Here is a 12,614-nt window from a genome sequence, read left to right on the forward strand (position 1 = left end):
TTTTTTTCTTTTTTTTTTTAAAAAAAATTGTTTTTTATTTTGTACTTTTCTAAAAAGTGTTTTTTATTTTTTAAGAGTATTTCATTTTCGCTTTGTAAATATTTTTCTGAAAAAGTGTTTTTTTTTTTAAAAAAAAAAAAAAAAAAAACCGAAAATATCACCTACCCGACGTCGTTTTAACCGCTTTTATAGCCGGCGACGGACTTCTTGTTGAAAAATGCTAAAATTTATCATGTTGAAACGAAATATTTAGAAATAAACCAAATCGATAGAAAAAGAGTGAAAATAATATTTTAACCTACTCTTTAAAAACCCTCTTTCCGGGGTTTAAGCGACAGAGTGGGTGAGGAGTTGGATAAGGGAGAAAAAGAGATGGCTTTGAGAGCAGGCGTAGCTCCTTCAACGACAACATGTCACTCACCCTCACCTTTCTTTCCTTCTTCGTCTTCTTCTTCTTCTTATGTTGTAGGTTTATGCTCGGCACCATTTTCGTGCAATCGTCCAAGTGATATTACATTCAAATGCTCTTATTCCTATCCTTCGTTAAGCAAAAAAGCACAAAGCATACCACTTTCACTCTCCTCTTTCACCAAGCAGATTTGCAGAGCAGCCGAATACAAATTCCCTGACCCAATTCCTGAATTCGCTAATGCCGTAAGTCTCTCTTCGTTTTGCGTGTATAAACATTGTGTTTAATTACTATTTATTCAGCCGAAGTATCAATCTGAGAGTTTTCGTTATAAAAAATTAAAATTGGATTCAGGAGACGTTAAAATTTAGGACCCATCTCCACGAGAAGCTTGTTAAGAAAGATGTATGTGGAGATTCAGTTGGAGAAGTCGTGGAAATCTGCGCTGGGGTACTCTCTCTTCTATTGTCTACAAATTATTTGTATAATTACTTTACGCTTGTTATGCCTTGTGCGCGCGCGCGCGCGTGTGTGTAAAGAGAGGATTTTTGTGTTGCTCGATTCTTTGTCATGAAATATTAGGCTTCTCAATGCCCTTCACTTAGATTTTACTTTCTGCTTCCCCGTCATTGGCTTTAATACTATGTATGTTGTACAAGGGAATCATTATCTCGAGGTCCTTTGAAAGCCCTAAAAGTAGTTGGTAAGAAGTTTTAGGTAAAAGTACTTTGTTATTTAAGGGTTTCTTTGGTATTTGTTTTTGCTCAAAAAATTTCTTTGGTAGAAGATGATTCATATTGCTTGCTTTTACCTTATTGGGTTTAAGGTTTTGTTGAGTTAATGACAAAAAAATTCCTGGTTTGAGATACAATACCACCTTGTGTAGGACTTGCACTTTGTGTCAGAGGCCCGGTGGCTAGCAAGATATCTTAGGAAAAAGTACTTGGATTTCACGAGCAAGCCACTGTAGACTGCTTTTAGAAACACCCCACTATAGTTTGAGGAAACTTGTAGTCTTCCTGCTCTCTGCCTCAGATTGATTGGGTTATCTTGGCTGAGCTTAGAATTTAGGACCAACAACATTGTGGTACTTCATGTGTCGCAGTAACTCTCTGAATATGTTGCTCTTGTTGTCAAACAATGAAAAAAATGAAGATGAGAAGAAGGCGGGAAGAGAAGGTTTGTGGGGGAAGCAAGAAACAAACCATCTGACTATGTCTAGATTAGCCCTGCAAACAGTTAAGGCATATACAATTTACGAACACTCCTAAAGTAGACAGATAAATCATGTTATAAAACACACACAGAAGAAGAGGAAAAAGGAAAAACTAGTCACAGGATGTAGTAATGAGATGCACCCAATCAGTTGTATCAGCCTCTAATTTTTGGCCTATTTCTGTTGTCTATGGTATTTTGGTCGTCTATTAACTAATATCTGAGCTGATGCACTTGTTTAGTTGATTTGTGTAAGTTCAGTATAACTGTACAAGTATACCGGTACTAAACTATGTTGCCTGTGATGATGCATTTTAACAGATATTCAGCGAGTTCTTACACACCCATTACGGTGGTCCTGGAACTCTCTTGGTCTTACCATTCATTGACATGGCTGATACCGTAAATGAACGAGGATTGCCTGGAGGTCCTCAGGCTGCACGTGCAGCAGTGAAATGGGCCCAAAATTGTGTTGACAAGGATTGGAAAGAGTGGACTGGCGATAGCTATTAAGCTAAATTTTTAGATTGCTTGTATTGTCGATGTGGGTACTGTAAGAGCTGTCTCTCAATTTTGATATGTTATATTATGTCTGTCTAGGAATCGAGAAATGACGAGTGAAATTTGAGCAGGTTTTGCTCTATTACTGGTCGTAGGGGAAAACTAATGTATTTTTATATAAACGTACAGAAGCTGCTCAATGTCGGTGGAAATGATTTTATGTATGATCTCATCATTTTCTGATTCTCAATAAGACTGCAATCCTTTAGTCTAAAACATTTTCCACCCTACGATCAAGTATCGAGACCATGTTGATTCACAATACTGCAAACTGCTCGTGTTCAGTGAGTGCAATCAATATAGAGGACCATACAAAAATATATGAGCATTCCCTTAAATCAATATTTGATCAAAACTGAAGTGTTGAATTACGTTGCATAATATGTGATACCTGTAATACCAGTGATGAAACTCCTAGTTATGACAAAAAAGGCTTTGCCAAGCTACACCCCGCATTTACAACATTAGATATCTATATCCCCTTTAGAATATTAACCAATTCATCCACAAACAAAATGGGGCTCATGGCATTTAAGAAGCTAATCACAAATCTGATTTACTCCGATCCATCATTTCTTCCCTATCAATGAAACGTTCAAGCAGCTCTTTCTCTTGCAAAACTAAGCAATCTTCACCCTTCCCGAACCAGTCATACCGTCGCTTGGCAACATGATCGTAGACAGCATCCCTCAGTGGAGTTGGAACTACCAAGAGTGTGCTTAAAGCAGAATAAGGCATCGGCAAGTAGGACAAAACTCTCAAGGCAGCTGCAGAATTACATCAACCAAATTCAATTTGCATAATCATGTTAAAAAGTACAGTAGGAAAGGCAGGCTGGACAAAGAAAATCGATAGTAATTCACACTATTCACATTCATGTACTTGTAAAGCACAACTATCTGTATAAATATTCATAAGTTTGCTCTCTTGATAGATGCTCCCAAGTTTGTGTTACACATGCTGAAACCACAAAATTCTCCAAAATCATCAAATCTTGAATCTGACACTCTATAACAGAAGAAATTGATTTTGGATCTTATACAAAATAAAGTTTCCTGTGACAATTTATAATGGGATCAGTTGGAATGACAAAAGAGGAAATTTTCCAAGAATCTAATGGCCATGAATACCCAGGAATATAACTGTTTTCATCAACTGAACCTTCAAAGATAAATTGCAAGTAGGGAACAACAACACTTCCTTTGCTCTCTCATCATTTGTCCAAAGATTCTACAAGAAGCAAAAGGACTAAAAGTAGGGGGCTTTGTTGGGCCAGGCTGAAGCAAAACATAAGTGACCAGACACAAGTTCTTGGTAAAAGACATCCCCGACAAGAATCACGCATAATCTACACAGGCGAACAGACACAGTGCAAGAGATTGAATAACACCATGGTCTTGCGAGTTAAATCCAAGCCAATTTTTCAAAGGGTCTTTGAACTCATGTACATTATAGAAACGCCAATTCGGTGCCCAGCACAGAGCCTTCCATAACATATAAAAGGATCTTATAAATGATCACCAGCAGCCAATGAAAAGCAATTTGATTTTAAATCCAGAAATTGGGTTTATTGATAAAGACCCCTAATAGTTTGTCACGTTGACCTTAAAGCCTCATTTATATATGGTCTCTATCATTTTCACAGTAAAGGGACAGAAAAGGAAGAAAGTAGGAGGAGCAATAGCTGTGAACAACAAGAAAGAGTTGACCTTAAAGTCTCTCTTGAACACAAACCATACGCATAAGAGCTGCAATGGGCATTCTTTTACCAGTTACGATTTAGAAACATTAACACATCCATTGCAACTAATATGCTTCAAGAACCAGCAGCTTTGCAGTAATTAGTAAGTATAGCCGAAATATAAGCCGTCAAAGAGAGCCCCTAATTTGTCTTTGTTTTTTCTTTTCCATTTGAAACTTAATCCACAAACAAACAAGTTTACCGAAAAAAACACTTTTAAACACAGCCTTTCATGAAAGAATTAAACACATACACGAACAAATAATGTAAAAGCGAATGGCGGTTCTAACCGGTTGATGCTTGGTGATATAAGCCCGGGCCTTCGATGAACAAAAAGCGACGGAGAACATCCTCGCGATCCAAACCACACAGCCTCAAGTACGGCTCGGCAGTCTTCGACTGAAGGCAACAAAACTTGATCTTCCTATGCTTGTCTGCTTTGATCACCCACTTCACCCCTTTAAACACAAAAATACAGTTCAATCTCAAAAGCTACACTCCAGGAATCCAATGCAATAACCGAAAAACAACACGACATCAAATTTCAAAATGCATTTGGAAAAGAGAAACCCTAGGAAAGGAAAAAAAAAAAAAAAAATTGAATCAGAGTGTACACGTACCTCGGTGGCAGAGGTGGCAGACGCCGTCGTAGACGACGACACGTGGCTGAAGGATAGTGGGGATCGCCGGCTTGACGGCCAAGGAAGCGGCCGCATCCGAGTACACCAGATTCTGCGCTTCATCTTCTTCTTCTTCGACGACATCGGCCACGTCAGCAGCGGCACCTGAAACGACTACGCCGGAAGGAGGCGGAGAGGGGGTTGACGAGGAGGTTGAAGAAAATAAGCGGTAAAACGAAGCTCTCCTTGTTACAGTTACGGCGGTTAAGTTTCGAACGCCTCTCGTCAACATTGCCGTCATATTCATCATTTTAGGTTCTCAGGCTCTGCTCTGCTTGCTTATTCAGGTCATTTTGATTCGGTACTGCAGATGCTAGGGCTGGAGCCTCAAAGAGCATTTCTTGATCTGCAAGTCTCCGAGGAACGTGAAAGGGTCCCATGGATGACAAGTGGCAATCTTTTTTTTTCAGGGCCTGGATGCTGGTTCAATCGGGCGTCAATGGTGAAATTGGATCTTAAATCTCGCCGTGTTCTAGACACTTCTTGAAGCCTCTTTCTATGTCCCGATTTTAGACAGGATAGGATAGGGAGTGAGAAGTGCGCGGCCCATTTTCAGACCCACCCAAAATGAAGAGGGAAGACAAATTAAAAAATAAAAAAAACCGCTAGAGGAAGGGGTCGAACCTTCGACCTTGTGGTTAACAGCCACACGCTCTAACCAACTGAGCTACTCCAGCTCTTGTTCTGCAGATGCCGGTATTTTATACTTACGGTATTTTTATTGTGGAAACAATATATGGGCCTAGAACAACATATAGTCATTTGTTACGTATGTGATGAATTCCCCTCAAGATCCCATCATCCCAACAAATGGATACTCATCGTTTTTAAACCAAGTATACCTTTATGTGATATAGGATCTCAAACTCACAAATTGGGCCTTTTTTTTTAATCAACTCACAGATTGGGCTAAACCCTATGATGACACAGCAAAGCACACAAAACTTGGATTTATCCACAGTTGCCCAAAAAAATATTTTAAAAAAAAAAATTCCTAAACTTACAATTCTTTAAAATTTGCTAACACAAATCAACATACAATCGTTGGAGGCTGACTCGGAGCTACGTCAGCCTAAACCATTTACAGCACTGTTAATAAAAAATAAATTTTGTTCTCTAAATTGTGGGTTATATTTCAATTTCATAATTTTAAGTGTCAATTATTAGAATAGTAACAACTCTACCAATAATATATACTGTTTTGAGATATATTATAGCACAAAGATCCCTAATAGTTGAAAAGGCAACTGCCCACTAGCTTGTGATGTGGTCCTGTAATGTTTACAATTTGCCACAAGCTCTTAGGATCCTCTAAAGATCCCCGGTATATTACATGCCCCACCATTTTATGCATTTCGATTTTGCTTATTGAAAAGCGAGACAAAGAGAGCTTCTGAAAATGAAGAAGATAATGATTATTAATGAAGGTAAGAATACAAAGTAAGTTGACAGATTTTCTTCACTCGTTTCTTTGTATATCAGATCCCAAGTTGGCTGGATAAATTCAACTGTATTGAGGCTCACTCGTATCTCTATGATGTGAAAAATCAAAAACAAATTGATTCACCCCTGATTCCTGCCTAGGGCTAAACTTTCAAAGAATATCATCCAATGCTTCTTGATATGACACCCAGTCATCTGTGCATGGCTCATCATGGCAGTAAGTTCTAAATCCAGATTTCCTACACTCTCGAGGGCTTAATTGTCAAAAAATCAGGTCACCTATATAAAAGCAAAATAATTTAGCCCAAAGACCAACGCAAATCTCTCATTGTACAGGACATTTTCTATAGTTCAAAAGTGAACATATCCAGCAGCCTACCATCAATTGGACAACTTTTCCAACTCTTCGATTTGACCATCTGTAGCAGGAGACAGGTTACACAAGAATGAGTGAATAGATAAGAATAAAATTAAAGGCCAGAAAAGCTAGATAAACCACAAGAGCCTCACCAGCAAGACTGACTGCCAAGTTTGCTTGAGCATCAGCCTCAGAGTTTAGTTCCTTCGAGAGGTAGAAAGAAAATGTCAGAATGTTGAAAAATAAGCAATGACATAAAAGCAGCAGTAGCAGGATTCTTATGCATGAAGTAACAAACGAGTACATGTTTCTATGCATAACAGTCCAATTTAAAAACACAAAAAGAATGCCAAAAGGAACCTTGATGAAGACATTGAGAAAAGACATGAATCCAATGGATTTACCAAAAAATAGTAAACAACCAAAGTCGGAGGCATTTGAATATGATAATAGTTAACGAGCTAGCTTAATAAGCTTGTAATTGTAAACCGTGGATCTTGTAACTCGGCCTGTTTAAACAATGACACAGCAAGCAGCTTAACCATTTGAATACATGATACTGGACAATGCAATTTAATACACCATCTCATAAGCCACCACCAGAGATTTGATGCATTAAAGAGTTTTTTTTTTTTACTGGAAAAACCACACATCCCTTAGCAACCAAGGCAAGCAGCAACGAACTAGTTATTCTAGTTATTTTGTATCAGGTTGAGATACATAGTTATGGATGGAAGAATATTGTGGGATTTATACAACAGTGTCATTAGTCCAGATCTGCTGGCACAAAACAACATATGTGCTTACTATGTAAATGATAGGGAAAAATACTGGAGTTTAGTCAAACAATAAATATTGAGTCTTAAATGTAATGGTAAAGAAAAAAAAAATCAACGATCTAACTATTGCTGCAGTGAATATAATTGCAAAATTCGCCAATGAGCTTTTAGCTCAAACAGTACTTACTCCTTTTATAGCAAGGTGGAGGGTGAAGTCATGGGTTCAAATCCCACCGGTGCATGTAATTTACCAATCAAACAAACATAAATATATATACACACACACGCTAAGCACTGGTATGCATGCTACAACTATGGAAGCACTGCTGCACAAAAAGTTAAAGATGGTTTATTGATTAATTATTCCTTTCTATATTTATAGTAGTGGCCCCATTTTCTTGTGAGTGGGTGGAAACTATGGTTCAAAGTTGTGTGTTGTCCATCCTTCCAAGGGGTGTAGCATACCATCTATTTTCTGTTACAATAGCTTCTTCTTTTTTTATGAATATTATGTTACTATATCTGTTGTACCGGGCACATAAGAACTACAATATAGCATTAAAACCAAAGCAAAATCAATTGTACGCACCCTTAAGACATGATTTATCTTGAAGGACAGAAATTTCTTCTTCAGTTTTTTTGCCTCCTCAAACAAGTCAGCCATGTTCTGGTTTTTTACTTTCCACAAACCCTGAACCTGTTCCATGAAACGCGTTGTTTATAAAATATTGAGGAAAAAGAAAAGCCAAAGTACAGGAAAACGCAACCAATACAAATAACTAAAAAAAAATATGAACGGTATTGATCATATCATTGGGTACCACTCGTGCTTTGGGCCCCTAGATATGGCCTGTTTTCACTTTGCCACCCTGAGGTTGGAAAGTGTCATCAAGGTTTATTCCATAAGACTTTGGCATTAATACAGATAGAATACACACATATATGAAGATGCATCAGGAAGGTGAATTGCTTACTCTTTCTACCCTGACAGCGAAATATAATATAACAAACCTGTCAAACTTTCCAAACCACAAGGTGGGAAAGTTAAAATTCACTCTTAAATGTACAATCAGCCGTTTGAGGTTAAGAGCTAAGATCTTGCAATACCAAAGCCAGAAGTTTGCTTTAAATTTACAACCCCAAATGGAATATCAGACCAAATAGTTGCCTTGTAAATCAGGCTAGACAAAACACCAATCTAAGCATTACAACTCATCATTCACTGGCAAATTCAAATTAGGCATAAAAGCTAGCACCAAAAGGCCTTCTGATTGAGAAGAAACTATTTTAATGGATATATAATCTCTTTAATCAAACTCCTCTTTCTGATAAGAATTGAATTTGCTGCAACAACAACGAGAAATTCTGTTTTTACATATATATTAACCTACATATGGAGAAAAAAGGTTGGAGGGTGAAGGAAACATATCACCAGCGAACTACAGCAGAAGATGATAATTAGAGACAATTAAACATGAACATGTATTCTTGACACCCAACGCACATTAAAGGAAAAAAAAAAAGGAACATCATTGCAAACCTGCATGCAGATGAGCTTGGAGTCTCCTTGGACACGGATGCTAGTAAAACCCTTTTTAAGAGCATATCTCAACCCTAAAATCAAAGCTCGATATTCAGCAACATTATTTGTTGCTGTGCCCAAACCTTCCTGCAATCTACAGGTCTACATAGAAAGCAAGGTTAGATAAAGATATGAATAAAAGTAGCATATAAACACCACAGGGTAAAATGTATACCAAACTTCCATCATCAGCTCGCAGCACAGCTCCTGCACCAGCTTGTCCAGGATTTCCTTTTGATGCGCCATCAAACTCAAGAATACAGGATTGCTGTGCATAAAAACATGATTGCACAGATCACATTTTTGTTTTCACCATATATGCAAAGCATTACGCTACCACATATAACTCGCCACGCTCTGAACAAAGAAGTAAAAATCTCCCTTCTGTCCACAATCTTGGATAGAGTGTGTGGTAGGTAGTCCTCGAGTAAAAGGCCCCCATAATTCAATGTATTAATTAACAAGAAAATAAAGTATGAATTGCCTCGGTTCTGAGCCACTTTTTTGGCTTCATCCACACCAAACAGTGGGATAAGAAGACCTGCCTAAGTACAAAGGAGAGTATGGGTGGAGCAAAAACAGGGGTCTATATAAGGGCACTCTACATCAAATTTCCTTCTTGTAACCATTAGGCATCACCTTGATATACACTTACACAAACAGCGGACGGAGCTTCAACCATAGCAGAATGGTCTAGCTTGACAAGCTTTCTCAAGGGATCAGTTGAAATGGATGCAGAACCAACTACTTCCTGCAGCAGCATAAAGTTTGAGTCACTATAAGCAAACCAAGAATATCACAGCAGAGTCTGCATCATACACCAGGACCCGAATATTAGCATAGAAGAAAAAAACAAATAGGCTTTTAAAATATGACGCATGAAATTCCATGCTTTTAGACTCCACCTAAAGCCTAAGATTCATATTATGCGCAATCTCCCTTGCCCTAAACTCCTAAGCAAGAAAAAGAGGGGTTTGGAGGTTGACGGGGGAAGCTGGGGGTGTGGAGGAACCAGTGACGCAGATGCGGTGGCCAATGGAGGGGGTGGAATTGAGGGAGTGGGGCATATTTCTTAGCAGAGAAGTCCAAAATCCTTCAAAAGTTCACGGAAAATGACTTACTGTAGCCAAAAGAAAAAGGACAATAAAAGAAGTAGGAGGAGAGACAAATACAAGGTGAATGGAGTTCTAGGATGATGATCACAAACACTGCCAAGGAGGACAAAAATGACCATAAATCATTGGAACATCACCACCCACCTTTTACATAATCAGCCCTTGATTAGCATATTAAACCCCTGATTAACCTCCAGCACTAAATAACAGTAATAATCCCTATTCTCTGGCATCAAACAGACAACCAGAGCTCATCTAGTCAATGAAAGAAGGATCAACCAGAATACCTCAATTTCATTTAAAAAGTGTTACAACTGATGCCCTCAGAATACAGTTTAGAAGATGTTATTACTCCAAGTTATGAGCTAATGACGATGACAAAGACTCAACTGAAACTTCTGCTGACTAACAAAAGCCATAAGAGCACTTTCAAAAATGTCATCTTACTGAAAAATGTGCCATAATGGTTCTTCATGTTCTTGAACAACAATTTTCTAGTTTAGAAACAACTTACCGCAATTTCTGATTCACGCACTTCCTGTGATCTTTTTTTAGAAGCATCCTTGCTAGATGTTTCACGTCTACAAGAAGCTGGATCCTGAAATGTAAATGGAGTCTTAATCTTCCCAATTCTATAAGCCACATGCAGTAGGTACACAATAAGCATATAACTTTTGGTTGAACTGTTATGAACAAAATTTCATACTCTTAAGCATGCAACTAGAGAGCCAATGTGATGCAAAAAATACAAGTAATTCTTGACATAATCACAAAATGGTTTGGACAGACACCTCAACCAACTTAAAGTTAAGACAGCAAAATAAGTCATAAGGAGCAAGGTTATATAATGATTCCTTATTCAGCTTCTCAAGTTATAAGCAGAACAGGTAATCACATCACCAGAGAGCAGGCACATTCAACTGTTCGGACAAATTTCTCAAAGATCCAAAGGAACTAGTGGAAAAGTTCAGCCCACATAGAGAGTAATTCATAGAAGTTCACATCAAATTGGCACAGATAATTATCTGCCTTCACATTATATTGAAAAGAAGAGTTTTCAATTGTTAAAATATACAATATAAGTCATCTTACTTGAAAAGGGCAAGGCATAAGAGTGCCGAAAAGATCTTCTTTCAAGTCTGCAGCATTAATAGTGTAGACAGCATTCTTAAACCCACGAGCGATAAGATATTCCTCAGTGTCCTTAGGCAAAGAATATCCTTTGTACACACTAACCGGAGGATCACATATCTACCAGGAGAAGGACAATCATCTGTTTAGTAATCAGGGGTCTAATAAATACACACAATATAATGAAATGCATTGTAGCTCTTACATTCTTTTAAATAATTTGCATCAAGGAAAAGAAAGAAGCGAAAAACGTTATTATCTCGATTTCATGTAATGCTGGCATATGCAAACAGACAGAGAATGACCAATTAGCAACCAACCACCAAGTCATGGTCTCGAAAGCTTCAACGTATAGTGAATGTAAAAACTGGAAAACAACCACAAGCAAAACGAGCAAGAGCAACTTAATTAAGGATTGTCAAACTACACTTATTCTTTTTGTCTCTTTAGCAGCTTTCAATTTAGTAGTAATTTATCCAAAACAAAAAATTATATCCACAAAAAATAAGCAAAGGAAACTATTCAACAGATTTCTAACAGATTTATGTGTATAGTTATGAATGAATAATACAGACTTAATAGTGGCAGCAACTGGCATTCAACATGATAACATAAAGTTTCTAATGTTGTGAATTTTCTCCTTTGCTAATGTTTCTATACACATGATTACTAATTTTAAAATCCACACCATTTCTTTTGAACATAGTCCCAAAGACGTCTCAAAAACATCCTATAGATTAACAAAATAAGCCAGTTAATAAGAAAATCTGCAAATTTAGAATCAAAATAACATTATAAAGCAGTAATTATAGGGCAAAAGGAATTACTGAAGATCCAACTTGAGCCTGACAATCATTCAGACTCTTATAAACACCGACAATATCCCCTTTCCGCACAACAAAGAACGCATCCTTCTCTTGTTCCATCACCGGCTCGGAATCTAACTTCCGTAAAGGAGACTTGCTTTTGCTACCCCTTCGAGACGAATAGCACCGAACATGAAACCTTGTCCGCACAGGTTCTAAATAGATTGCCCTAAGACCAGTGTACTCAAAGTTTATTTTCCATGAGGAATTAGCACATCCATACAAAGAACTCCTCGCAACAAAATGACTGGTCCTTCTAACTATTGCCGCAGTATATGAAGACACTTGCCACAAGCAGTTCATCAGAGAGTAAGCTTCCCAGGTTTTCCTGATTTCTGAAAGTAAATTGCTTGCTATTAAAACATTCTTCCATCAAAAATAAAAAACTTCTAAGAAATTAATTTTGGATTTTCTACCAAACCCTGAAACTAAGGAACATAGATTTTTTAAAACAACATGATTAACCTAATTCCGTTTTCTTCAGAATGTCTACTTGTTTTTAGCTAACCAACCAAAAGTAGCATAAAAATACGTACACAGGAGCTTAATGAGACGGAGCAAAACCCTAATTAACGTATTCTAACGTACCAATTGATCACTGTGATCAAGCTGCGTGGAAGTGATGAAGCTCACGCAGCGCTTAATGCCGACACCGGAAAGAGGGACAGACAGACAGACGGAGACAGAGGTGTTATGGGTTTTGGGTGGGTTTTGGCGGGTTTAACGGGAACGGG

The 12,614-nt window shown here is 37.8% G+C and overlaps 3 protein-coding genes and 1 non-coding gene across 4 annotated transcripts; 1 reads left to right on the top strand and 3 right to left on the bottom strand.

Moving 5' to 3' along the window:
• The first annotated feature begins 320 nt into the window (after positions 1–320).
• Positions 321–2,262, top strand: LOC132177132 (protein PLASTID REDOX INSENSITIVE 2, chloroplastic). Its single transcript, XM_059589357.1, has 3 exons — positions 321–654; positions 764–859; positions 1,946–2,262. The coding sequence occupies exons 1-3, from the start codon at positions 373–375 to the stop codon at positions 2,135–2,137; spliced, it is 570 nt and encodes a 189-aa protein (XP_059445340.1). The 5' UTR covers positions 321–372; the 3' UTR covers positions 2,138–2,262.
• A 243-nt stretch (positions 2,263–2,505) lies between these two features.
• LOC132177131 (uncharacterized) lies at positions 2,506–5,142 on the bottom strand. Its single transcript, XM_059589356.1, has 3 exons — positions 4,547–5,142; positions 4,217–4,384; positions 2,506–2,952 (listed from the first exon to the last, which is right to left on the bottom strand). The coding sequence occupies exons 1-3, from the start codon at positions 4,854–4,856 to the stop codon at positions 2,729–2,731; spliced, it is 702 nt and encodes a 233-aa protein (XP_059445339.1). The 5' UTR covers positions 4,857–5,142; the 3' UTR covers positions 2,506–2,728.
• A 67-nt stretch (positions 5,143–5,209) lies between these two features.
• On the bottom strand, positions 5,210–5,283 carry TRNAN-GUU (transfer RNA asparagine (anticodon GUU)). The gene has a single exon. It is a non-coding gene; the product is annotated as a tRNA-Asn (tRNA).
• A 578-nt stretch (positions 5,284–5,861) lies between these two features.
• Positions 5,862–12,601, bottom strand: LOC132177130 (uncharacterized). Its single transcript, XM_059589355.1, has 11 exons — positions 12,469–12,601; positions 11,842–12,215; positions 10,976–11,134; positions 10,398–10,481; positions 9,424–9,519; positions 8,944–9,036; positions 8,727–8,870; positions 7,776–7,883; positions 6,560–6,611; positions 6,429–6,468; positions 5,862–6,328 (listed from the first exon to the last, which is right to left on the bottom strand). Exons 2-10 carry the CDS (start codon positions 12,181–12,183, stop codon positions 6,431–6,433), a joined length of 1,116 nt encoding a protein of 371 aa, XP_059445338.1. The 5' UTR covers positions 12,184–12,215; positions 12,469–12,601; the 3' UTR covers positions 5,862–6,328; positions 6,429–6,430.
• Between the last annotated feature and the right edge of the window lie 13 nt (positions 12,602–12,614).

Source organism: Corylus avellana, chromosome ca4 (assembly GCF_901000735.1).
Source record: "Corylus avellana chromosome ca4, CavTom2PMs-1.0".
NCBI lineage: Eukaryota > Viridiplantae > Streptophyta > Magnoliopsida > Fagales > Betulaceae > Corylus > Corylus avellana.